Below are 26,803 nucleotides of genomic sequence, written 5' to 3'. Positions count from 1 at the left end.
TACCAATATTCGATCAACATGACGCCAGGGGACACCAGAAATGGGCTTCACACATTGTACCTCTGTGGGGCATCTCCAGTGACAAGTGAATGCTTTCACTACTAGCCAAACCAACCACCATCTTTCATAACATGAGTGAGCACCTGCACCAGCAGACCCCCTGTCCAGTCAGTAGTGATGTGAATGTGTCCCTGTAACCAACACTACAAAACTCAAGTTACAAAGGTAGTCTTTATTTGGTAACCACTGAAAACAGTTGGTTGGAATGTAGAGAAATATTGTTTGGACGGAATATGAACATAAATGATGTAAATAACATGAAACACAACAAGAGTCCCCCATGGTTTTGTGTTCCAAGTGTCTCCACTGATCTGGTTCAACTGGTGTAAATAGAACATGTATACAACATATATGTATGGGAAGACAGAGCTACAGTTGCCTATCTCAGTCTCTGGATATGAAACAGCTTGTACTAGGCTAGTAGAACCACTTGGCTGTAGCTCACCTAGTTATATAATCAACCAATCTAGCCATATGAGGACGTAGAGAAAGCATATGCGGTCTGGCATCATTTGAACCAATGAATGACACACCTGCACAGCAGTACATGTTTACTCTTTTTAAGAATACCTTTGTCGTTATAAGTTTTCAGTGAGCCATTCATAAAATATTCTTTGCTGTATTGGAAATTATTTCATTGGAGTGGATGTTCTGACTGATGTAACACTCTTAGTTTACTTAACTGTACAGGCATTTACAGCCGTTTAAAAACTACATTCATAAGATTAGTGTTAAGTGCCACATCCCAGTTGTTTGCAACAGAATTCAATGTGGAACCATCAAAGAAATGACATACCATTACATATCTAACATCTAATGAATGAATTTTCTGCAGACAAGCTAACCATGTAAACCAGGTAAATGTCAAGGTATGTTTGATCTCCAGTCAAATGTGAAAATAACTAAATGTATGTATTGGAAATTATCATATCCCAAACAGTTCAGTTGAGACGTCAGGGAGACAAGATGAGTGAGGCGTCCACCATATTGGCCTCTCTGAGAGCAGTCTCCAGTAGGTCAGCCCGAGCGTTCATCCCTTCCCTCACCTTCCAGTCCTTCAGCATTGTGTACACCTGGACACAGAGGAAAATCATACCTAATGTGGCATTTAATAGAATAAATGAAATGCTACCACGTCAAGTTATTTATAGATTACACCTGAACACATTTAAATGGTCACTTTGAATATTAATGAAACCCATCAAGTCAAACTATGATTCACACTTTTTTGCCCTGTCATTGTTCATATATATCTATATGTATACTTATGTATATAATTCAAAGTATAACTTAGTAACCTTCCCTGTGTAACTTAGTATGTTTTTGTGCAGTGAAACCATAATGCATATATGTTCACCACATTTGTTTCAAACTATGACGTCAAAAATGTGATGTCACAAACACAACCTTTCTGTCACCCATGACTATATTTTAAGTCTCCCGCTGTTTCCCTGTCATGTCGTATACATGATGACGACATAAATACTACCATTACGCATCACCTGTGACAACAGTTTTCTCTGTAAACCTGATGAGCTGATGAACAGTGAAAGATCTTGCGGAAATAAAGGAGTTTTGAAGAGAGGAAATATCTCATCTTTTACAAATCATTGCTTATACACATGTAGAAATTACTTGTTTATATATCTATATTTATCTATGTATAGCTATGCTCATATTCAGACTTAAATATATACAGTGGAAGTCCACTAAACTGAGAGCCCTCCAAAATGGCATGCTCTCAATATCGGCACTAGAATTTGGTCCCGGCATAAGTTAGTTAATTCATGATCATTTACCTGATCTATTATCCGATGACTGTCTATTCTGTATTACAGCACAACAAAGACAGCCCATTTAACTGTTTGTACAGTACTGAATGCTCCCTAAACCAGCATTCAATATCTTGGCCTACCTGTTGACTGGCTGAACGTTTATTAAAAACACAATGGATTGCCACAGGCATTAAGTTTATTGATGTTACCTGATAAATGGAGCATTGATAAGGATTAGGTCTAGAAAGGTGAGGTAAACTGCTGAGTGTCACTTGTATTATAAGTTAATTATCGTGGCTCAATTTGTCAGTTGCTCGACCAGTCAAGTGGATGGAAGGGAAAAGTTCTCTAAACTGGCATGCCCTCTATACCAGCATTTTTGCCGGTTCCAGTGAATGCTAGTTTATATGTTTACACAATAAGCCATACATACACAATACACAAGCACACATGTACAGAGGAATAAACACGGTTTAAGGATCCCCAACCACCATCACTACATCTTCCATTTCAAATGGTCCCTGTGACAGGTCATTAACACTCAGACTGCTGTGATGGTCAAGTGTGCTTTCTGTTGTCACATTTTGCCTTGGTTCAACATTAACTGAACATGTACATGTACACAGTTACCTGCAACTGGGAGTTGTCTCTATATATTTCTCTGAAGCCGTTAATATCCTCTGTGAGGAAGCCGAGTCTGTTAGCCAGTAGATCCCAGTCTCGTCTGTGAATCTTTTCTGCTATTTCCCTCAAGATGGCATCGGATGGCACCTGCCTCACTGTCATACGACCCTGAGGACTGATGGTGGTTGGTCGATATGTCGGGGGTGGGTTGCCTGGGGTGAAGCCAGCTTGACGACTTACGTCTCGACTGCTGAACTGTATAAACACAATCATGTGACAATCTAGTTAAAGCTTTTTCAATCAGCTGAAAAGAAACATAGGTTTGGAAGGTTTTGGTGAGATACATGCATGAATGAGTCTTAGTCCCTCCCAACCACTACTACCACTACTAACACTACCCCACCTCAGGCAGGTTTCTGTGGACCCTCTCCCTCATGTCCTGGGGAAGGATGTTGAAGGTTAGGACAGTGCCCAGCACTGACTGGGGCAGTTTCATCACCCCGTCCACAAACTGGTCCTCGTTGATCATCCCTGGAAACAAACCACAGCACAATGTACAATAAGTGATCACTGAACACATTCATGGGTTTTGGCAACTGGAAATGACTGCATGCATGCAGGTTCTACGACACTAAATCAGAATCACTTGCTTGCTGAGTCAGGATTGTGTGTTAACACCTGGCCAGATAGAGACATGATGACAGATGAGATTGCAAGGAAATAATGTAAGAGTGTTAAGTCTTTTAAAAGCACATCTATTAAGTAATTAAAACTGATCACAATTTTCAGCATTTAATGCCGTCATTTTTGTCACCATCACATATGCTTAACATGAATGACTGTTGAGTTCAGCTTCTTTTGCTTGGAAGATAGGCATGATAACTTGGGAAGTATCTGTGTTTTGATTGTAGTTTAAATGCCAGACTGTACCCAGTGCGTGCATGGAAAATCTGTTGATAGCCTGAATGATGTATAAATGTAAACAACATAAAGTTACTATGGAAATATGTGGGAAAATATTTGGTTGTCTATGAGCTGTATCCAATATCAAAGGGAAATAACTCTGTCAAAACCATAAATTATTTCCCCTTGGTCATGCAATCTCATGATATAGGCATAGTTGCTTTCATTTGGTTGCAGTTAGGAATTGAGGGAGAGAAAACATATGTTCTAGTACATGGCTCATTATGTGTTTTAACAATGGAGAGTTGTTTCGCTCTGTTGTCAAAAATATACAACATACCTCTTCCTTGTGGATCCATTTGTTTGAAAAACATGCTGGTCACTCTCTGGATGTCATCCTGGAATCCAGACAATAACAGTGAATTTATCAAAATGTGTTCTATGCTACCCAGTTCTGTTAAAATGTCTTCTCAATGCATTGGTACATTTAAAACATTTTCAAACCTTTCTTGATCATTTCACATATTTTCCTGAGAATATCTAAAAATACATGAGATACACTGCATGAAAGATTACAACAATTACAGGAGTACAGTACCGAGTTATCATCTGGATAAACCCGTCTCATGATGCGAGATAGTATGTCCTTGTTGAGTGGATTGCCATTGTTGAGCAGGCTGTAGATTGCTGTTAGAAAAAGTGGGAGATTGTATCAAGAATCTAGTTACTGGGCAAAATACACAGTCCAATGTGATAAGTATGACTGAAAGGTTTTTGTATGAATCATCACTTATACACATACAAGTGATAGCATCTGAAGCATAATTTTCGGTTGAACAGATGAAGGGTCTAAACAACTGACAGAAACAACTAAAAATACTGACAGCCATATTCTAGCAAATCTTGCTGAAAACTGAGATTGGAATGATTTTAGAAAGATGTAGATTCATGGTCTGATTTATGTCAGAAATAGTTACTGACTCGTCATTGTCACATAAAATGTAGAAAAATATATTAAAAGTTGCAATTCCAAGATGTTACGCACCTCTTGCCTTTGTGCGATTGTCCTGCATCTCTGCCCACTTCAGAGCGCGGAGGAAAGTCTCAAAAGAAATCGTTCCATCCCCAGCCTTGAACTGTTTCAAGATCTGATATAGGACAGAAACATTAGAAACATATGATTAATATACAGGTTGTTTGTCATTGATCACCACACCCGGTAATATTCATGCTTAAGAAACCTGAAAAATCAAGTCTAGATCAGAAAATGCAGCCGCTGATATAAGCAAGCATCCTCAGTGATGAATGTGATGACATATTGTGAACCAAGAATCATTTGACCATCCGATCCACTGATACCCCACCTAATGAACAGCAGGGGAACCACTCTGACATGGCACACCCACAGAGTTTCTGATTGACAGCTTGTTAGTTTTCCTACAACCTCTATGAAATAATTTGTATGCAGTGAAGCATCTGGTTTGTAATTTGTATGCAAAATGTTCGTGAACTAAATGTGATCATTTTAAAAATGAAGACTGACCCACTACTAAAGCTAATATCTTCAAAGCGTATGTCTCTAATACAACCAGCCAATAATGTCACTTGCCTAGTAAAACCTGCAGAATTAAAGCCAATGTATATCCTTATTTCAGTATGGAGATAAGAGACTTTCTTCACTCTTAATTCAGCGGAAACATTTACAATCTGGACTTGCCTAATATTCATTATATTTTCCAGTAATCAATATATCTTTCTTCATTCTTGATAATGTGTTCAGCATGTTCGTAGAGGCCTGGAAACATTTACAATCTGGACTTGCCTAAAGTTCATTATATTCTCTAGTAATCAACATATTTCCAGTGGCAATGCAATTCGTTCTAGTCACTCTGTCACCTGTGGCATACCTGAGGGTGATAGACGACATCCCACTACATTCTTGTTCCCCAGTGAGAACATGAGTGAGTCACGTGCAGCAAAGACACCATAAGCCATCATCTTACCACTTAACAGCATAACACAGTTCATTCATAACAAACATGGAAAAGCTAAGCTGACAAACTTAACTGTTTAGCTAGTCCGTACCAGATGTTGAATTGAAATGTCTCCTAAAGGAAACAATGAACAAAAAGTTATGGTCGGTTTCAGTTTTTCATAATCATACATAACTGCATGTAGAAGCAAGTTATTGAAAACAAGCATTGTCATGAGGGTGACCCAATATCCTGCCCCAAATTATCAAATCAAACTTAAAAAGTAATGAAAGTGAAGGTCATAGTTTAAAATCAAATTAAATGTCAACAAAAACATGACCAGTCCACATCTCTTCATATTTTGCACTGTAGTTGTTCAAACACACAAATATTTTAAAGACTGACATTGACCTGTTGTGGTGTATGAAGTACGCCAAAATAGTAATGAATAGAAGTTTTGAAAGTTTACGAAGCAAATCTGAATGCTATATCTCGTCCTGGGATAAAGATGTGCTGAAGGCGAAATAGAAATAAAGACCTCAAGAAAGATAGGTTTAAATGTTTTTGCCACACACTAATATTTTTGTTTTCTGTAAATGTTCCCACTACCATCATTTACTTTTAACACTCATTATTATTATCTCCCTGACACTTACATTCCTGATGAAGGCATCTGACTGCAGCTGTGAAGCCCTGAGCTTGTCTTCTGTAAGTACACCATCCACAGTACACCCAAGCTGCTGGAACCTCTTCCACAGTCTCTCCACCTCCGCTATACTCACTGAAAAACTAAAACAACTTCAGTACATTCACAGAAATCTCGGCTGTTGAAACTGCTTCCAAGATCTCTCCACCTCCGCTATACTCACTGAAAAACAAAACAACTTCAGTACATTCACAGAAATCTCGGCTGTTGAAACTGCTTCCAAGATCTCTCCACCTCCGCTATACTCACTGAAAAACAAAACAACTTAGTACATTCACAGAAACTCGGCGGTTGAAAACTGCTTCCACAGTCTTTCCACCTCCTTACTCGCTGAAACACAACACAACTTCAGTACACTCACAGCAATCTTAACTGCTGATACCGCTTCTATGATCGCTCCACCTCTGCTATACTCACTGAAACACAAAACAACTTCAGTACATCTACAGTATATCCCAGCTGCTGTAATATCTTCAGCAGTATCTTTGTGTGTTTTTGAATGCACATATATCGAGTGATTAAAAGTGTTGATTAAAACCACTACGGCATTCTGGGCACTTCTGGGGCTTCTATGGCCCTATGAAAGAGTCTGAGGAATTATTTCTACCTGCACCAAATTACCTTTCAGACAATCATGCACATCTTGACAACATCTGATTTGTGGCATTTGTAGGACTGACTATTATCATTTAACAAATACCAGGTGCCCCTCATAATATCAAATGGTTAGGCCATAAGTAATGTTGTTTCTAAATTTGCACATTGTTCATGTAAAATACCTTGTTACTTCATTACAAAACAATCCCTTGGAGATGCATGTGAAACTGATTTGTCCTGGGTAAAAACTGACGCTTACTGGTGATATTCAGGTTCAAACCCCGTTTAAAGAACAACTAAACTCTATTTTGGGGTACTCTTTTTATCACTGCATATGAAAGACTTCTGGTTAGTAATAAATGGAACACCATTTTTAAAAAAAAACAAACTTGTGGTTAATTAATACCAAGAGCTCAAAAGTTGCTAAAAAGCCGCCTGCTTCTCTCTCGCCCGCAAACGAAACCGCAGACAGGTTACGAAACTCTGTCACCAGAGCCCTACAGTGACGTCATAGAAGGAACGCTTTTCAGTTAAATGTATAGAAAATGTGTAGGAAGCTCGTCATTTTGCTGATTTCTCGACGTCACCAAAGACATGCCGAATTGTTGTGTTGCCATCAATTGTTCCTTGGGGGTCGTGTGATGGTGTCACTATGCACAGATTTCCACCAGACCATGTAGTTTGTGATTAAATTGGTTGTTAGTGCGTGCGAAGCCTGTGGTATATATTAAATCGGATGGTTCACCCCCTATCACCCTTCCAGGCTAGAAAATGGAGTTCAAGTTTCATCGAGTTTATAAAATCATGACTGCTTACTACACATTGCTGACCAAATATTTCGCATGGATATAACGCTTTCTTCCTCGGAAACCAGGCTGTGGTTAAAGTGAAAAGTAATATTATATTGACCCCTTATATTGACTGCTTTCAAGAGTGAAATTGTTATGTTATAAGCAATGTCATGTAAAATCCTAATGGCCATCAATAAAATACATATTTCACTACCAGTGAAAAGTAATTTTGATTTTGTAAGTTGGTGAAAACAAACTTAAATAGCATTCATCCTCAGACTGGGCGCCGCAATTTTTTAAAATCGTGAAGTCATGGGCTATAGTCCATTTATTGAGATTATGACTTGTTTTCAAGTTAGAAAATCAAAAATACTTTTTACTAGTAGATAAATATGCATTTGAATCATGGCCAAAAGGATTTTGCATGACACAACTTTTAACATAAGGACTTCTTCCAAGGAAGCAAGGTGGGGGTCTTTTAACAGTTTAATATACGTAAACGTGATGTATTGTTTCAGGTCTTTCACATTGCTGTTTAGTTTCATCCATTACCCAAGATAGCACAACTGGCAACTAATTGCATAAAGTGCATCATTCTTTTTAAAAAGTTATTTAGTTAGCCAATAATGAGCAATCAATCAATGTATTGGCAGTTAATCCTTTGAAAGAAGGGTGTTGTTTTTACAGAGACACAGACATGACAGAGTGTATTCAGTATAGATTAGTAAATGTACATACATAAACATTACCTTTTGACAAATCCCCCATTTAAATTCGCATAAAACTAAATAATCAATCAGCGTGTTAATGATTAATCCTTTGATCGATCCAGACACAAGAAATGCCAGATGGGGGCCTTTGTTGGGTAATCTAAGTGGCGTTACCACTAATTATATCATTAACTGAGCATCAAGTGAATGATGATAAATAACGTGTAGGTATATACCACCTAACACGGATTACAACCTACCGACACCAAGTGATTTTGACAGAATTGTCTATGAAAGCGAGTTATAACTCGAAAACTGGGCAAAGCAGGAAACAAAACTAAATGATAGTAAATTGTAAGAACATACAGCTTTCATTTTCCTCAACAGCTTTCGCGATTTCAGGTTTGTACAAACCTGTAACGGAAATAGTTTAACCCCTGAAATGTAGATGAATACTGCACAGACCCTCATTTCTATACCTACTATTACGTCACAGAGATGCGCCGCTCTGATTGGTTGAAATTTCGTTTGCAGCTGAGAAGTGTGCACTGTTGACAAAAAGGTCGATTTAAGTTAATTAAAGGTCGAAATGAGTAGTTTTAATGGCGGGGTTTCATTTATAGTGATGTCAGCAAGTGATTTTGTATTTGTATCCTACTAGAGTATATGTGATCTTTAAAACGACTACATTGAGGTTCGGGGAGCGGGGGTTTCGATTGCCCCCGCTCTGAAAATTCCTTGATCTGTCTATGGTATGCTTCTTTGAATGCATTCAAAGTTACATATACAGTCGAGGAGATGCGTTCTTTTTTCTTTTAATGAATTCAGATCATAAAGAATATAGAAGAATATAAAGAATATAGGTGTATAGGTGACATTTTGACAAAGATGTTAATGTTGTGCTTGACAATGCAATTAAAATCTATTCAGAATAAAGAAATTGTATATCCATAAAAACTGTCCTCATTCTTAACTGATAGGAGTTTGAATTCATAAAAACCCTTCAGAGTCTCTCGTATACAAACTGTTATTACATACCTACCAATGATTTATTTTTTCCCTCAAGAGACCTCATTAACATATCATGTTTCTGTTGTAAGTAGACCTTTGTAGACAATGAGATGAGGATGTCTTTCAGGGGCATTTAGAAGTTGTTATATATGACCAAGAACTTTTATGGATAAATCTTCTTTTATTTCTTTGACACACGACATTTCGGGGTCATTTCAGACCCATTCATCAGTCGAACTCATGTTGTGTGTCAAAGAATTAAAACAAGATTTACCCATAAAAGATCTTGGTCAAATGAGCTGAGGGTCGACATACTAGCCCATCTACAGACAACCTATTGTTCTTTCAATAAATATTCAGTGCATAAATGACTGAATATGCATAAACAATGGTTCCTATTCAAATTACAATGGGTTGAATTGGTTCTTTGTTCTAACTTTAAGTGTAAAATTTTAAAATAGGGCTGCAATAAACAGCACAACTGAAGAATCGCCCATAATTTTTAATCATGTTGACAACAATTACAAACACCAGGTAGTCCAGGTAATTAGACAAGGAAGGACCCCTACTGTTTACATTGACAACACCTGTTGACTGGACTCCCTGGGGTGTATGACAAGTACACCAATCTGTAAACACCCACCCACACTAGGTAGTGTGACATCTGTACATAGCGCACTGAGAAAAACAATATGGATGACCTCAGAGGTTGATACAGTTGTATTAGTACATGTGACAGTTGTATCAGAACATGTGACAGTTGTATTAGCACATGTGGCACTTGTAATAGTACATGTGGCAGTTGTATTAGTACATGTGACAGTTGTATTAGTACATTTGACAGCGGCAATAGCATGTGTGACAGTCGTATTTATATGTGACAATTGTATTTGTACAGGTGACAGTTGCAGTAATACACGTGACAGTTGTATTAATATATGTGACAGCTGTGTTAGTACACATGTGACAGTTGTATTAGCACATAGCTCTTGAATGTCTTTCCAGTTACCCCAATATGAATTAAAGACACAAGTCAGGTTGTGATAATTGCAGTGTTTTTGTTTGGCAAAGTAGGTTTAATTTCACCAAACAAGATGGCCTATACAGACAAAAATTACTACCGGTATTCAGTCAGTTATCAACTCTTCACAAAGATCTCTAAATGTCAGAATACAAACTTTAACCACTTAGCCAGTTTTTGACCAAAGCCATTACCAGCTTACCAGCAGCATGAAAATATGAAAGAATTGGGTTTTCTTAAAATATTTTGAGTAGTATATTAACCCTGACGTCTCTCCCTGACAACTACTCAGCCAACAAACACTAACTGATGCTATGAAGCAATAGGTTACTACTGGCTCAAAACACAATTTAAAACATATGCTTATGTAATGCTATACAGGAAAATAAACCAACCCTGTAAAATGGCATCACTTTACATCACATTAATGAATACATATAGAAACTGTTTTTTCTTTATTAAACCCATGCAATATCATATTCAGAATTTTGTAAAACATAGCACACATATGTTACCATAACAACATAAACCAACCAAACAAGGCTTACATGTTAACTAGATATGGATGATACAAAATAGCATAGCCAATAGATTATTATGATACTGGCATATATGGAGATGGTGAGAGTAAGTTGCCATGACAACAGGTCAATATGACTGGTTATACTGGTGTCAGTCACAATGTTACATTCCACTGCAGAGTGTTAATCACATGTTGATGTACTTATCAGTAACACAGGACACACAAGCTCAGTGTGCACATAACCCTTACAAGGGGAAGTGATGGGCATGTTGAGGTCATCTGTTGTCAGATGAATATCTGAGAAGTACAGAGATTTATACCAAGTCGGGCCAAATCTGAGGCAAATCCATGATTGGAAATAGAAGTATTCAGTTTTGGGGTCAGTGCAGTAAAAGGGTTTGTTATTGTTTTGTAGAAGTGTATTTCACTGACAACATGATCAATAAAGAGGGGGGGCTGTAAATCTTAAATCTGTATTAAATTTCACTGCATGAAATGCACTGTTAAAATAGAGTTATCGATAAACCAATGAAGATTTGGGACAGGCGACTAAAAGGATCATGTGGTCAGGCTTACTGACTTGGTTGACATGTCATGATATCCCAGTTGCATGGATCGATACTTATGCTTTTGATCACTGGATTTTCTGGTCAAGATTTGATTATTTATACACAACACAGAAGGAATACTGCTGCATGTGACGTAAAAATAAACTCACTCACTCATTCGATAATGAAAGCTCCGTTTAAATTAACATTATTTCAAAACCATGACAAAAGTTCTTTCTGTTGAATATAAAATTATTCTGGTGCCTCATTCTCCACAAATTCTACCAACAAAACACTTTAGTGTGTGACCTAGCTCAGATGACAGTGATGTCTCAATTGTGAGGTCACAGTTACTATGCACCTCACTGAACATCTAGACAAGATACATGACTACAGCAAATTCTACCAACAAAACATTTTAGTGTGTGACCTAGCTCAGATGACAGTGATGTCTCAATTGTGAGGTCACAGTTACTATGCACCTCACTCAACATCTAGACAAGATACATGACTACAGCAAATTCTACCAACAAAACATTTTAGTGTGTGACCTAGCTCAGATGACAGTGATGTCTCAATTGTGAGGTCACAGTAACTGTGCCCCCTGCTGAACAGCTAGACAAGATACATGACTACAGCAAATTGTACCAACAAAACATTTTAGTGTGTGACCTAGCTCAGATGACAGTGATGTCTCAACTGTGAGGTCACAGTAACTGTGCCCCACTGAACAGCTAGACAAGATACAAGATACAATCACTCAAGTCAGCTAGCGTGACTGCTTAGCTGTGTTGACAAGTAACAAATACCTACTTTGACTGGTGTCATCCCTGACAAGTTACATTTGACGGCTTTAATTTTGATTCAGTTCTAGAAAGAACTAAGAGCATATTCTAACAAGTATACAGGGGTTAAAAAATCCCATCACCCGACGCCTGGGACAAGTCAGTTTTCATTTCGGGCAATCAAGTAATGCTATCTTACTTGTACGTGGACTACTAATTTTCACTTATGGCTTCAAACTGCAAATAATCATGGATTTCATTTCATATCTGGTCATCTGCTCAGAATGAAGCTTTTAAGGTCAACATTAACATCATGCATTGTGTCAAAAATCAGGGCAAGTGGAAAATTAGTGGCTTTTCCAAACAAATTTGAACCCCTGGTACATAAGTTAAGATACTTGTTTCATTCAAGCAGGACTGTCTACAAATGCTGAAGAAAAGTGAAAAGAGGTCTCCACAATCCTCTCAACTTGTTTTGAAGAACAAATTCATGAGGCTGTGACTAGCCAGTTCTCTCTCTTGCACCTAGGAATATAAGGAGGAAGTTCTTTCTGAAGGGACAAAAGGTCTAGTCTCCTTTTGATGAAGTGATTCAAAGACATAAAATCAGTCATACAAGTGTACATTCAGAGTCTTAATGAAAAAAGATCAAGGACATGGTTATAAAATGTTTTACAAACCTGTCATAAAATCCATGTTCTACCTTTGGATTATCCTGAAAAATCCCCATCTATTTCAAGTTGTTGCACCTAAAAAATCTAGTACATTAAACTTGCCTTGTTTGCAATATCAACGTATCTAAGAATGACATGTTCTTGAACCGCAATACAGAGATGTGACTTCCTGCAGGCTGTGACCATGACAATACCCACCAGCACTTCCAGCATGTCAACTCTTAGTTCATGTGATATACTGCACACAGAATAGGCCACCATTCAGAATTTAGGTGCATTTGTTAAGATGAAAAGGAAGAGAAAATGAGGCTGTCAGACTTTAAAGTACTTTTTGAGTTTTGGCTAGAAATATGTTGAGAATTGTGTGACTGTTCATTCACAGAAACCCTGGTACTACCAAACCAGTTAGATGTCTCAGAAAAGTGGATGTTTAGAGAGGCAATAAAGAAGGGACTTATATATCAATGATATTTTCTTGAACTGGAATATAGCTGAATTCTACTGTTAAAGAATCATCTTTTAGTATTGATCCATATGAACGTAAATTTAAAAAATGATTCACTTTTCATCGAAACATCAGCACCTTTGTCAAAAACGAACAAACTTCATGAGATAACAATTTTTATTTCAAGAACTGGGACTGTTTTTATGGACATACAACTTCTTTATTCTGTAGAGGTGACATTTCGACATAGATTCTAATGTCGTCAAGCAAGTGATACATGTACATCTCATGTATCACTTGCTTGACAATGACATTCGAATCTATGCTTAAACGTCGCCTACAAAGAATAAAGAAGACGTATGTCCATAAAAATAGTCCTCATCTTTCATCTACCCAACTTCTAGAATGCCTGTCAAAGGAAACTCGGATTTCATGAGTGTGATGTTTTGATACAGACACTGCTTGACAAGGAAAAATCTGTATTCACAAAATCTAAGCAGCTGTTACCCATAAGTCTGTTCAATATTGTACTTCCCAACTTCTAAAATGCCACTCAAAATAGCAAATCTGTCAGTTTAAAATTAGTGTGTCAGAGGGTATAAGAATTGTAGTGTTTTCCCTCAGTTGATATTTACTATAGACGAGATACAGGACTTAATTTATTTGAAACAAGAATTCTGGATGGTCTTGCTGGGTGACTTCTGTGTTTTACTGGTACCATGGCGGCATGGAGGTTGTTCATACAATTAATCATGGGTTTGTACAGGCTTGTTTGGTTCAGGCTCAAAACACCACACAGATACTATGGTCTTTGATGATACAGCTTACAGTTACTATACTTCTTATTAGGGCAAACACATTTCCTGTTTTTTAAAATATTAATTCTAACCTACTTATGGAAATGAAGACTGGTTGGTTTGTTGTTTAAGGCAATATTCCAGGTATATGGTGCTGGTCTGTAAATAATCGAGTCTGGACCAGACAATTCAGTGATCAACACTGTAATCATCGTCAGTCAGCGAGTGAGTTTGCTTTTATGCCGCATTCACCAATATCCCAGATATATGGTGGCAGTCTGTAAATAATCAAGTCTGTATCAGACAATCCAGTGATCAACATCATAAGTAACGTGAGTGAGCAAGTGAGTTTAGTTTTACAATGCACTCAGCAATATTCCAGCTATATGGTGGCAGTCTGTAAATAATTGAGTGTGGAAGAGACAATCCAGTAATCAACAGCATGAACATCAATCTGAACAATTGGGAACTGATGACATTAGTGAACCAAGTCAGCCAGCCTGACCAGCTCATCCTGTTAGTCGCCTCTTACGAGGAAATGAAAATGAAGTGAACAATGCAAACACTTCTCATCACTTTGATGACACTTGGACTAGAAATAGGCATACTTCCAACTTCAGGTGATATCAATGGGTGATAAAGTCAGGCCACAGGTGATACAGAGGCAATTTAAGCAACACGTGTTACCTCAACACGTGTTTGTTGCTTACTATCTAGCATAAATATTTATCTGTAGTCTTCTCATGCCCTGTTCACTTGAGTGATTGGTATAGAGGTCAGGGTGAGGTAACTGATTTATACCATGGCTGAAAACATCAAGATCTAAAATGTTTAATGAGGGATAGAAAGAGGTTGTATATTGGGTCTAGCAGTATTCCAGAACTAACACAGCTGAGAGTATCTGGGGCTTCATACATTGCACTGATGTTGGGAATCAAACCTTAGATTGATGATGATGCAAAACATCTTACCACTGTCCCATATTGCTAACTATACTAAAAAGATATTTGAGAAATCTACATAGCAAGTACCCCGAATTAGTCGCCAGTGTATGATGTGTATGAATATTGTTGCTATTGTACATACCACTTGCTCTTTAGATTCTCGAGAAATCAAATTTATCCAACTTCCAGCAGTATTCCAGCACTATCTCAGCATGGGACACTGGAGATGGTCCTTACACTCTGAATCCCTGTATTCTGAGTCTTTGGCTTGAAGAGCACACACATCAACCATTGGGCTACTGTTCAAAAATGCATTCAATCATATATAAATCAAGTTAACATTACATGCTAGAAAGATTCAAAGAAACACACAGAAGTGCATTCAATGTGTTGACTAACATAGTGAACACATGACACATATCCCATAACAGCTTAACTAGTAGTCTTCCAAATGACATATAGATATTTATTGTGAATATATTTATGGTACATTTTATAAAATTGGGGATTTACATCCAGTTGGCAGAACACACATTTTGGCATATTTTACTAAACATACTAAAGATTCTTCACACATTATGCCTGTGTTGGGAATTGAACCCGGGTCTTCAGTGTGACGAGTGAGGGCCTTACCCACTAAGCTACCCCATCTCCCCAGACAAGTCATGACATATCATCAATACAAATATGGGATCTGAACCAATGATTAATGAAAATTTTTAACAATGAACATTTGTGCCCTAAGTAACTGAGCTAATTATAAGCTTAGGGTAATTTGCTTCAATTTCACGCACAATCATACAACAAAATGACCTTTTGCACAGAAGTTACATTCAGGATGATGACAGACTAAAATGTCTGCCATATCTCATTAAGTTCAGTGTCATGTCAAAATAAACAGCTCTTATATCAAGTCCTACAAGAGAAGCATTAACTGGGACAGAATATGCCTGAGGGGGAACATTACATTTGCAAAGGGATGGCCTTCCTAAGATGAGACAATGTCCAATGGCCCAGTTCTATTTTTAGCTCAAAGTCTTGCCAGCAGGAACAGTGCAATGTCCTGAAACAGTGCCAGTCTAGACTTTCAGAAGTCTCTGAGGTAGTAATTAATAGTTTCTATGATAATTTAAAAAAAATATTGGTATCCCTTTAACAAACTGGCATCCCCTGCTTATCTAGACTTGCCTTTTTATGGAACCAGTGAAGATCGATGGTAGTGTAGGTCTGCAACAACCCATGCTTGCCATAAAAGGCAGCTCTGCTTGTAATAAGAGGCAATTAATGGTATTGGGTGGTCAGACACGCTGACTTGGTTGACACCAAGTACCCAATTGTGCAGATTGATAGTCATGCTGTTGATCACTGTATTATGATAGGGGTCTCGGGTCCAAATGAGCGTACCAGTGAAATCCCTTATCTAACTGGCGTGCAGGTCTGCTTGGAGGAATTAACTCAGCAAAGAGTCCGAAGTCACAAGAAGCTAATTACAGTTTTATTAACAAGAAATAGAATAACAAGGGTGGCCACAGAGAGTTGGTACAACCTTCTGGGCTGAGGGCTAGAGTTGGTCTGAGTTGGAAGTCTAAACAGTTACAGCCCGGGAAAGCCACATTTCAAGAATTTGTAGCTGATTTTGGTGTGGCTCTCGCGGTAATAGTTACGGTCAAGTTGATTACAGAATTTGGCTTTCGTGGGGTATGTTGTCAAATCAAACCGGACGGTGCTTATAACTACCGTAGTAAACACAACAAATATTGTGGTCTCATTCTCTTTCTTTATTTAGATTACAGTGTTTGGGGTCATTTGAAATAATAATGAAATAATAATGAAATAATAATGAATAATAAAATAAATACTAATAAATAAACAAATAATTATGATTTGATCAGCTGTGTGCTTATAGCCACTGTAATAGTCACTTCACTTCACTGAAATCACTTCATTGCAGATGCAGAAGGTCTGCCACATGGTCTGCATACGTTATCTCCTTGAGACTCTGGTTTAATAGCTGCTGCTTCAAAGATGCTATACGTGCATCTATTGCATGATATCTCCTTTGACGTGAAGGTTCTTTGGGCTGATGTGAAAGTCTCAGTATGGTGACCTCTGTGAGGGACTGTTCCCGTTGGAAGAGCTGGATTACTTCGAAAATGTTCAGATGGGACTTTTTCAAAGGTTTCTTGATTTTGTTGTGCCATCGATGTTCGATGTTCTTGTCTGTAGTGAAGATCAGAATGTCGGAGTTGACACGATGAAGGAAGTGATCGCCCCCTTCCGTCTTTGCATACTTGTCTTCAAGGTTGATTTCGGGTCGACTCTCAGGAAGGCGGGGCAAGGTCTTGTGTCTCTGACGATACAGAATGGTGTTCAGTGACTTGAATGATGGGATCTGCTTCAGCATGTCGTCTGAGATGATGTCGTGGTTCTGACGCAGTCTTGAGATCTCCTCGCCGTAAATAGTAGGTATGGGAGTCGTCTCTGTCCTTGCTCTCTCCATCAGTCTTGCTTTGAAGGTGTCAACTTGAAACTCGAAGGGAAGTGGGTCGTGGGAGTGTCCAAAAATCTCTATGGCATAGAGTATCTCGCCCTCAGTTGTGAGCCTGGCAGTACATTCCCTCACAACGCAAGACCAGTACCTTTTCCCCTGGCGACTACTTCTGCACCGAAACTTGAAGCCATCATAGTACAAATGTACACCACCTCTAACACTCTCGATGAATTTGATCTCAACTGTGCATTTGCCATGATTGTGACACTTAGTGAGCGCAATGTCACTTATATATCTTATTTCTAACAGGATATTCTCAATGTCAATTAAGAACACGTTTGATCTCTAACTTGTTACTTACTTTCAGTAGGATGTTTTCATTTGAAATCACCCATGACTCAATGTCAATTAAGAAAATGTTTGATCTCTAACTCATTACTTACTCCCAACAGGATATTTTCATTTGAAATCACCTATACCGAGACGCTCTAAAAAAAAAAAAGACGGGACGCTCTTTTACAGGTAACAGTAATCGGATTAGGTAATTAAGGTCCAGAGTAGGTGAAATGCAATCAACCGTAAATGTGGTTCTCGCGGTATATGTCATTTTTAAAATGTGGCTTTCCCGGGGTGACACCGTCTAAACCCTTCTGATAGACAAATGCAGTTGGAAGCTATTTAATTAAACTTGAAACAATAAAAAGGTTGTGGCTCGTTTAAAGATACAAAATGGGTGTGCCCTATAACAGCCAATGAAATACTGAATGTACAGAGTGGTTTGTGACCTACTGGAATAACCAGGCAGAGGGGAATGCTCTTAATCCTATTAATCCTATCTTAAGCGGCATTAATCCTGCTGGCACATTTACTGTATGCTTGAGCTAGTGCTATCCAAGCCTGTTTTGATGTGTCATTTATAGTAGCTTGGATTACAATAGATGTGCTTCACTGGGCCATGGCTTAATGACCCTAATTAAAAATGTTTTCACACTGTTGTACTAATGATATGTTTTCTTCTAAGAAGCTCATCAAACTGTCTAGATTCAGCTTTTGTCTTAATGAACGGTTTGCCTAACCATGGCATTTTTAATATCTCAGGCTAATTATAAGATTTATGTACAAACATCTTTAAACAATGCACTTGTAATTTTAAACGCTTGTGGAGTTGTAGATCTATGAAATTAGTTTTTGCTTTAAGCTGGTGTCTTCCTCGAAGCTACTACTGATCATGATGAAACTAATATTCTGTGTGTATATTTTCTCAATATCTGAATCCTAATGTATAATGCTTGTAGTGGTAATAAATGAATTTTTGTAGAAATTATTATTCCATGATAACTGGACTATCTGGTCCAGACTCGATTATTTACAGACTGCTGCCATACCTGGAATATTGCTGAGTGCGGCATAAAACTTGCTCATTTTATGGGATAGAATTATCATGCATAACTGCATTTATCCTTCAATACAGCTTTGGAGTAAGGCCTTCATGCATGATAGTTTACTACAACACAACATGGGATAGTGAATCATAACGTTATGTAAGTGGTAACATCACTTCAAAAAGATTGTGTACTAATAACATCAGTATAAACTTAACTGTTACTTCCACTCTGTGTAACACTTCAGAAATGGGTTTCCCCATCACATGAGAAGTGTTCCCTGTTGTGGCAAGTGTTAGCTTTATACATGTGACTGACATGTGGTTTATAAACAAGGAAATCAAGAAAGGAGAATTATTACACCCAACACTTCATGATCACATGGCATTATATATAACCATTTAGCAGAATTTATAACCTCCATCACATCATAAGTTACACTGCAGGTCACTCTCACCTTGGAGATTTATATGTGGCCGTCATGAAAAACCAAGTCCATAAATGTCTTATGGAAATATTTCAGTTATAACAGGTATATAAATCATTATACTACACAGTTGTCTTAAAGTGAATACAGTGTCTTTACTTAGTATATCACATAGCTGTCCTTATGCCTTATATATTCCGGAGTACAGAAAAACTGTGTATATTATGCAAATATTTATGTGAAATTTCTATCAGACCTATAAAATCTTGGTAAAATGCTTGATAAAAATGTCATATTTTAGCTTGCGTATCAGTGAATTATCGTTTCACATGTTGCAGATCAAAGATATATAGCAAACATATCAATCAACATTTAAACTTTATTATATTTTCATGTTCAATGTAAAATGCAAAATACCCAGTTGAACTGGAGTGCAATGGGTAGAATTTATTTGGTTACTGTAAGGAAAATAAGGGTTCCAGTTTGAGATGAACATTGGTAGTTCTGATATTGAATGGCTAGATAAAACCTAGATTACAATATTTGTGGTGCAGTTCAAGACACAAACTGATAGTAATATTTTTTAAGACTAATGTTGATTAGCAAAATGTATTCTTGAATGTGAAAGTTATGGTAGGAAACCAATTGGTACTAAATGCAGAAAAACATTCAAAGACGTGATTGCATACCACACATATTCAGATATCAAATGATTTCCAGATTGTTGTGACACATCATAAACATTACACATAGACTACATGATCAGTGTGGGCAACAGTCATGTTCAGTCTTATCTCACAGAGGCCAGCGTTGCTGTGTCATGACTGTCTGGGAGACAGGTCAGCTGTGCCATAAATAACCCATGTCTTGTGACTTGACAAACAGTTGTATGTCAACAACATTGTAATGATTGATAACATACAGGGATCATCTACACAAACCCTCATTTCTGAGGTTCTTCTTTGGCTACCAGTTAATACAAACTGAACATTTTCCATATGGTACTTCCATGTAATTATCAACATTATTAAGTGTGTCTGGACTTTTTATCCCAGACTGTGATTTTATAATAAGGACTACTCATCATTGTATATTTTGAATAATGTATCTTCCTAACAGAATCTGGGCAAAACCGTTTGGCACAAAGAAGCACTTGAAAACGAACCTAATACATTTTAATATGATCAATGTGATCTGAACAAGCATGTTTTAGCAGGATTCAAGACTTATAAAGGCAGGGGACATAAAAAATGGACTTTACACATAGTGGGGAACAGAATAAATAGACTTTACACATTGTGGGGAACAGAATAAATGGACTTTACACATTGTGGGGAACAGAATAAATGAACTTTACACATTGTGGGGAACAGAATACATGGACTTTATACATTGTGGGGAACAGAATAAATGGACTTCACACATTCTACCCATGTGGGGAAGCAAACCTGGGTATTCAGCATGATGAGTTAAATCCAACTCACTCACTCACTCATCACTAACTCACTGTTGTCATCACGTCCAGGCAAACTGGTGGGTGTTTCAGTAGGGAATGTTCCATATTAGAGCTGCAACTACTTGGTTCGGTGCACTGAAAATTGAACCTGATATCTTTCCATTTTCCTGTTATTACTAATGCCATTTGATATTTGAATACCTATCTCAAATTATTTCCACACAACCAGACGAAATTTTGTCTCTAACTTCAAACATGATTGGTTGACCCTGGGCTAATCATTCACTGAAAATTGCTGTTAGTAGACATCGCCAAGTTGACAATGGATGTCACTCTAAAAATGCAGACTCTGAGAGTTAAATGAAATCTGATGTTTTTACTTGTTTGAATTCAAAGAACTGAATCAAAAATGATTGAACACAGGGTCCAATATTGAAAATCAAATTGACCTGAGGTCTGGGTGAACTGTTACAGCTCTATTCCATATTGTCTTAACATAATAATAATAAATGAATGAGCCTTACATGAAAATATTTCTTGTCTGATGTTTGATGCTTGCTTTTTCCCACTAAACAAACTACTCACGTTGGACATATTAGTGAAAAAAACCTACTCATTTTGAATTCTCCCCTCCCACCTTCCTGTTCAGTGTCTGTGGTTAATATTTGATAAATGTCCTTTTGGTTAGTATAGGCAATATGCTTTTAGAAACCAACTCTACCTATAATCTCCTACAATGTGCTCAGTTGGTCCTTGATGGTGACTCACACTCCATCCAACAAATCCCTATTGTTCACCTTAAAATCCTCTGAGGAAATTGAGGCATGTGTGATTAGCATTAAGCTTCCGTCTCTGTTGTTAAGTATATTTATCTATAATGAAGGATGTTCAATAAATAACCCACATATCTTCGCAAATGTGGCCTTTAATCAGGAAACCAGGTGGTAATCAATGTTCTCTTAACCTATATGTGGGTCACTGAGTGGTTGAGTGGTTGAGTGGTTAAGTGAGTGAGTGAGTGAGTTCAGTTTTAAGCCACACTCAGCAATATTCCAGTTATATGGCGGCGGCCTGTAAATAATCGAGTTATGACCCGACAATCCAGTGATCAACAACATGAGCATTGACCTGCGCAATTGGGAACCAATGACATGTGTCAACCAAGTAAGCCAGTCCGGCCACCTGATCCCTTTAGTCGCCTCTTACGACAAGCATAGTCTGTGAGTGAGTGAGTGAGTGAGAGGGTGAGTGAGTGAGAGGGTGAGTGAGTGGGTGTGTTTGCTGGTGAATCAGTGGATGGGTGAGTGAAAGAGTAGGATCGTGAGTGATCGAGTGAGTGACTGCAAGTGGGTGAGCATGCAGGGACGTAGGATAGCAAGTGAGATAATAATAAGATAATGAGTGGACTGCGTTAAACTGGGTTGGAGCAGTATGTAACAACAACATGTAACAGCATGTTAGCTTAATGTAGAAGGAAAGCCATAAGTCAGGCCTTTTTTCAAATAACTATGGATAATTTAGGACTGTTTTCTTTATCATCTATCCGATCCTCCATTATCAAAAGAAAATATGACCAGTGCCAATGGCACGCTTTTACTATTTCATTGCCTCAAGAACGTTATGAGAAGGAAATCAAAACCACTGACAATATGTATCCAGCTAACTCAAAATTTTAGTTCAGCTCAGAGTTTTTAAAAAGAATAAAACGCCAAATGAACAAAACGGACAGACATTCCAAATCATGACTGACATGCTAGGACTGGCATAACTTATGCTAAAGTATAAGAATTAAGGTCGGCCTTGCTGTATGACAGTCTGTATTAAAGTATATAGGTTACAGTCATCTCAGTGCTACCACAGTCGTAAGTCTATGTGAAAGTATAGGAGTTACAATTATCTTAGCACTAAGATATCTTTGCAGAGAGACCCCTTATCCCTGTACTTTGTCTGAGATACAGATCTTGGAATGAAAAACCAGACAGGTAGCATTAGTGACTATTGTTGATCAAGTGTTTACATTTACCGTTGTTGTGTTATCAGTGAGATATCACCCCTCCACAGTTACACAAGTACATCCTGTATCTGTGACGAACTTATAGTCCACCTATCTTGCAAGTGCATCTGCCAACACTCAGTCAGGGCTACACATATCTATCTGAGACACTCAGTTTTCACTCACGTGTAGCATGCACACCGACACAATATATGCATGTGCACACTGGACAGACAGCTAGGTGCGTCCACTGTCATTTGAGCATTCCAATAAAACAACCAAAAGGTACAAATACACATATTTTAACCTTCCCATTATTAAGATATCTAAACTTAAAAGAACTTTGGAAACCTGACCTGTAACATGTATAGGGAGAGAAAATTTTCAAAAGCACACTGGCCATGTTTACGGACAGCTAGGTGTGTCCATTGTGATTTGATCTTTGAAGTCAGTGAGAATGATTTTACATTGATTCTAGCAATATTCCAATGCTATCATGGAAGGTGACATCATAAATGGGCATCAAACATTGTATCCATGTGGGGAATCAAACCTGAGTCTTTGCTGTGATGAGGGAATGCTTTGACCACATGCTTTCAACACTGCCCGGGCATTTGAAAATACATTAAGCACTGGTATAATACAGCTAAAAACAACCAAAAGGTACAATCACTGAACAAAATATTACTTCTACATGTGTTATTAATGTAACGTTTTCAACCTTTCCATTTAAGTTACCTAACATTAAACTGAATTCTTTAACCTGACATGCCATAATTCAAGAGTGGTGACATGTTTCGTTGGATATTCAATATTCAGGATGACTGTAAGGTGGTGATATGCCCAGAAATATCATGATGCATGGAAACGGAATTCAAACCAAAACCAGATCCTGGCAGCTAAGGGACATAACTCCATGAAAGGGGATTTTAATACTTTTGACCACTGGATTATGATGACCCATGACGATGTGAGATCATTTTTCTGCCACAGTTCTGGTCCAGGGTCCTATTTCACAAAGCAAGTGTAGCACTAACCTGATCGTAATTCCCATACTTCAACACAGACTTACCACTGTCTGATGCATTACAATTATTTACAGACTTTATCATACAGATAGAATATTGTTGAATGAGATGTGAAACCACAAATGCCTGATTATAGCAGTGTTTGTGGGCTAATCACAATGTTCTGTGTTGTTTCTAGCTTGCCTGTCTGGAGACCACTGGTGGACGAGTTAGGCATAATGCTGTTTTAACGAATAAGTGTATGCAAGGGATATCAGGAAAGGGTTTCATATATTCCAAATGTGTTGGAACACAAACTGCGGTTTTCAGTGGTTTAATTATTTCAATATGGGAAAATGAAGTTTATATACATTTTTATCATGTCATTTTAATATCAGACATAAAGACCTTTCATATTTACTTGAAACAAAATCCAAGGTGGAAGATATCCCAGGCAGTTAAATTTGTTTCAATAACATATGCACATGATTTTTTGTACAATGCAGCTTGACATCCGATACAATCAAGCAACCTGAGTGGTTCAGTATGCAAGGGCAAGCCCATGTTGTGATTGAACAATCAGCTGACGCAAGGAGGCCACTTCTATTCTCCGTACAGACCCTGTGCTGATTATTTGGCTCCATTCAAGGACATGTACTAGTATAGCAAACCACATGACATGTGAGTGTTCCTTGTCTGACCACTTGTACCACTGGCATAGTCACATCACAGAAAGATAAAAATACATAACAAATAGAATCAATACATTGCTGAACTTATAATAAAAAGGCTATGCTCTGCACAACAGGAACTTGTGTAATATGTGCAAATGCTATAGAGTAAAATGTTCTCAAAGATTAATTAGGTCTACTTATGATTTGAAGAAGATGCACTGCTGAAAAATGTTGCAGACCATCTAATTCTTCCCAATAAGTATTGCGTATATTGGGGTCTATGATGTATGAGCTGAAAAATCTATGCACACTTACAGTAATTTTTTTGAGTGGCATTTTGAAAGTTGAGTAGTACAATAAAGACCAATTTTTTTGTGGGTACAGCAACATGCAGTAAACTTGGACAAAGTGCTGTGACTATGTGTCCCATTCCACCAAGCTGTGTATTGGGTACCTCATAATGATTGGAAAGCCAAAATAACTCAGTCAAGCCTTGTGGCAGCAAGAGTTGTTAAAGATTGATAAAAAGATGCGCTGTTGAGATTGACATCCAATGATTGAGGGAAAATAATACCAGTGCCTTGTGCACGCATAAGTGTTTTGATATGTGCGCTATATAAATATCCAGTAATATTAATTGGAACTGTCAATCAGGGCAGTAAGCATGACAGTCTACAACTGCTCCATCAGGTCAGGGTTTTTCAAAAGGTCAGGCTTATAGCTGAATTTATTTCTTGGAACCGAATGATGCAGTTGGAAAAATACACAGTATTTACATCAAAGAACTTCCATTCCATTATCAGAATAATTTACATATTAAGCTGTTATTATAATAGACTATTTTACATTGCTATCTAGCTAGTATATAATGCGAGTTTTCTGCAAACATATTTAAGATAACAATGAACACAGGCCGTTACCTGTCTTGATACAATTTACGTAGGAGACAGTTTGGCAAGTCACTGCTGACATCCCGCAATACTTGTAACTTTGATTGTAAAAAAAACAAAATTTTGCCCATTTAATTGTTGAAACTGACTTCAATGAGTCAATCACGCGGGTCTCGGAGTCCATGGATTACGAGACTGTAATCTGTTAGAGACTGCTAAGAATAAATGTGAAATTGGTGCTATCAGAGTAGGCGCGAAAAACGGACCCTCACGAATGAGGTAAGTGGAAGTTGTGTGCATATGGAATGAGGTAATGCTTTTATGGTGTTTCCGTTGTTTCTGTCAACAGTTTTAACAAATAAAATTGGGATTGAATTTAATCAAATAAAATGTGGTTTCTGACACCATACATCCTGGGATGACTGTGTCTTACTGCGCTAAAGCGTGGTGTGTTGCATCACAGCAAACATTGTAAGTACTCATCGTAACTCGACTGATAGCATGTCTTGTCTTTCATAAGTTACTGCTATGATGTTGGTACGATTATTATTGAGAAAACCCTGCATGTTTTAAGCATGTGAAACACAATCGATATGAACGATAAACACTGTCAGTTGCCATCCGCACTGAATTTCACTAGTTTACGTAAGTTATAAGAGCGCAGAAGCAGATTTGTTGATGAGCTATTTTCGATTTCGTGAAGGGGTGTGATCTTTTTATGGGAGCCACGGACAAAAGCCCAACATGACAGAGTTCTGAGACAATTACATGTTTGGATGAACACACATGCAGCATATATGGAGCAAGAGAACCCGGGGATTGAGACAATAACCATTCACATACAGTCATCCCTCGTCATAACGCGCGTCATGGGGTCCAAGGATGACCACCCACGTTATTAGACATCCGTGTTATAGTATCTATTACATAATGTGGAACAAAGGCCAAGTAAAATGGTATTTTCCAAGGACATAACAAAACTGCTATTTCATGTGAAATTGTAAGTACTCGTCATAACTCGTCCGATGGCATGTCTTGTCTTTCATAAGTTACAGCTGCTATGTTAGTATGATTCTTATTGAGAAAACCCTGCATGTTTCCAGCATCTCAAACACAATGGATATGTACCATAAACGCTGTCAGTTACCATTGGCACTGAATTTCACTAGTTTATGTTATTTGTTAGAGTGCAACTGCGGATTTGTTGATGAGGTATTTTCGATTTCGTGATGGGGTGTGATCTCAGTTCAATTTTTTATGGTAGCCACGGATTACCCCGCGGTTTAACCAAATCCGTGGTATCGCGAAACGCGTTATTGCGAGGGATGACTGTAGTTGGAAAAGTAACCCAAGACATGAAATTTCTTTGTTTGTTGTCTGGCTATATGGCAATCCCCTAAAACACTAAACCTAGGACATGAGCATCACATTAAATTTGAGGGACTATGATTATGTGGTACACTGTTGGAATGTTTGATATCAAACATATTACTAAATCATTAGGAGGCCCCGGTGCTCTTGTGCAAAACGACCTTTGCCCTACACCTGTCGTCAATGTTATAGTATGGGAGTTTTGTAACCATTGGCCTAATATCA

The 26,803-nt window shown here is 37.9% G+C and overlaps 1 protein-coding gene across 1 annotated transcript in view; it reads right to left on the bottom strand.

The window, feature by feature from the left end:
- Positions 1–217: 217 nt before the first annotated feature.
- Positions 218–26,803, bottom strand: part of LOC137285006 (uncharacterized) — a 31,068-nt gene continuing 4,482 nt past the window's right edge. The window contains exons 3-9 of the mRNA XM_067817122.1: positions 5,992–6,116; positions 4,408–4,510; positions 3,961–4,049; positions 3,703–3,760; positions 2,863–2,990; positions 2,466–2,714; positions 218–1,133 (exon numbers count right to left, since the gene is read on the bottom strand). Coding sequence (XP_067673223.1) covers positions 1,014–1,133; positions 2,466–2,714; positions 2,863–2,990; positions 3,703–3,760; positions 3,961–4,049; positions 4,408–4,510; positions 5,992–6,116 — 872 coding nt within the window. The 3' untranslated portion in view covers positions 218–1,013. The remainder of the gene's footprint in view (positions 1,134–2,465; positions 2,715–2,862; positions 2,991–3,702; positions 3,761–3,960; positions 4,050–4,407; positions 4,511–5,991; positions 6,117–26,803) is intronic.

Source organism: Haliotis asinina, chromosome 5, assembly GCF_037392515.1.
Source record: "Haliotis asinina isolate JCU_RB_2024 chromosome 5, JCU_Hal_asi_v2, whole genome shotgun sequence".
Lineage (NCBI taxonomy): Eukaryota > Metazoa > Mollusca > Gastropoda > Lepetellida > Haliotidae > Haliotis > Haliotis asinina.
The sequence above is the reverse complement of the archived record's forward strand: the minus strand, read 5'-3'. Positions and strand labels throughout refer to the sequence as shown.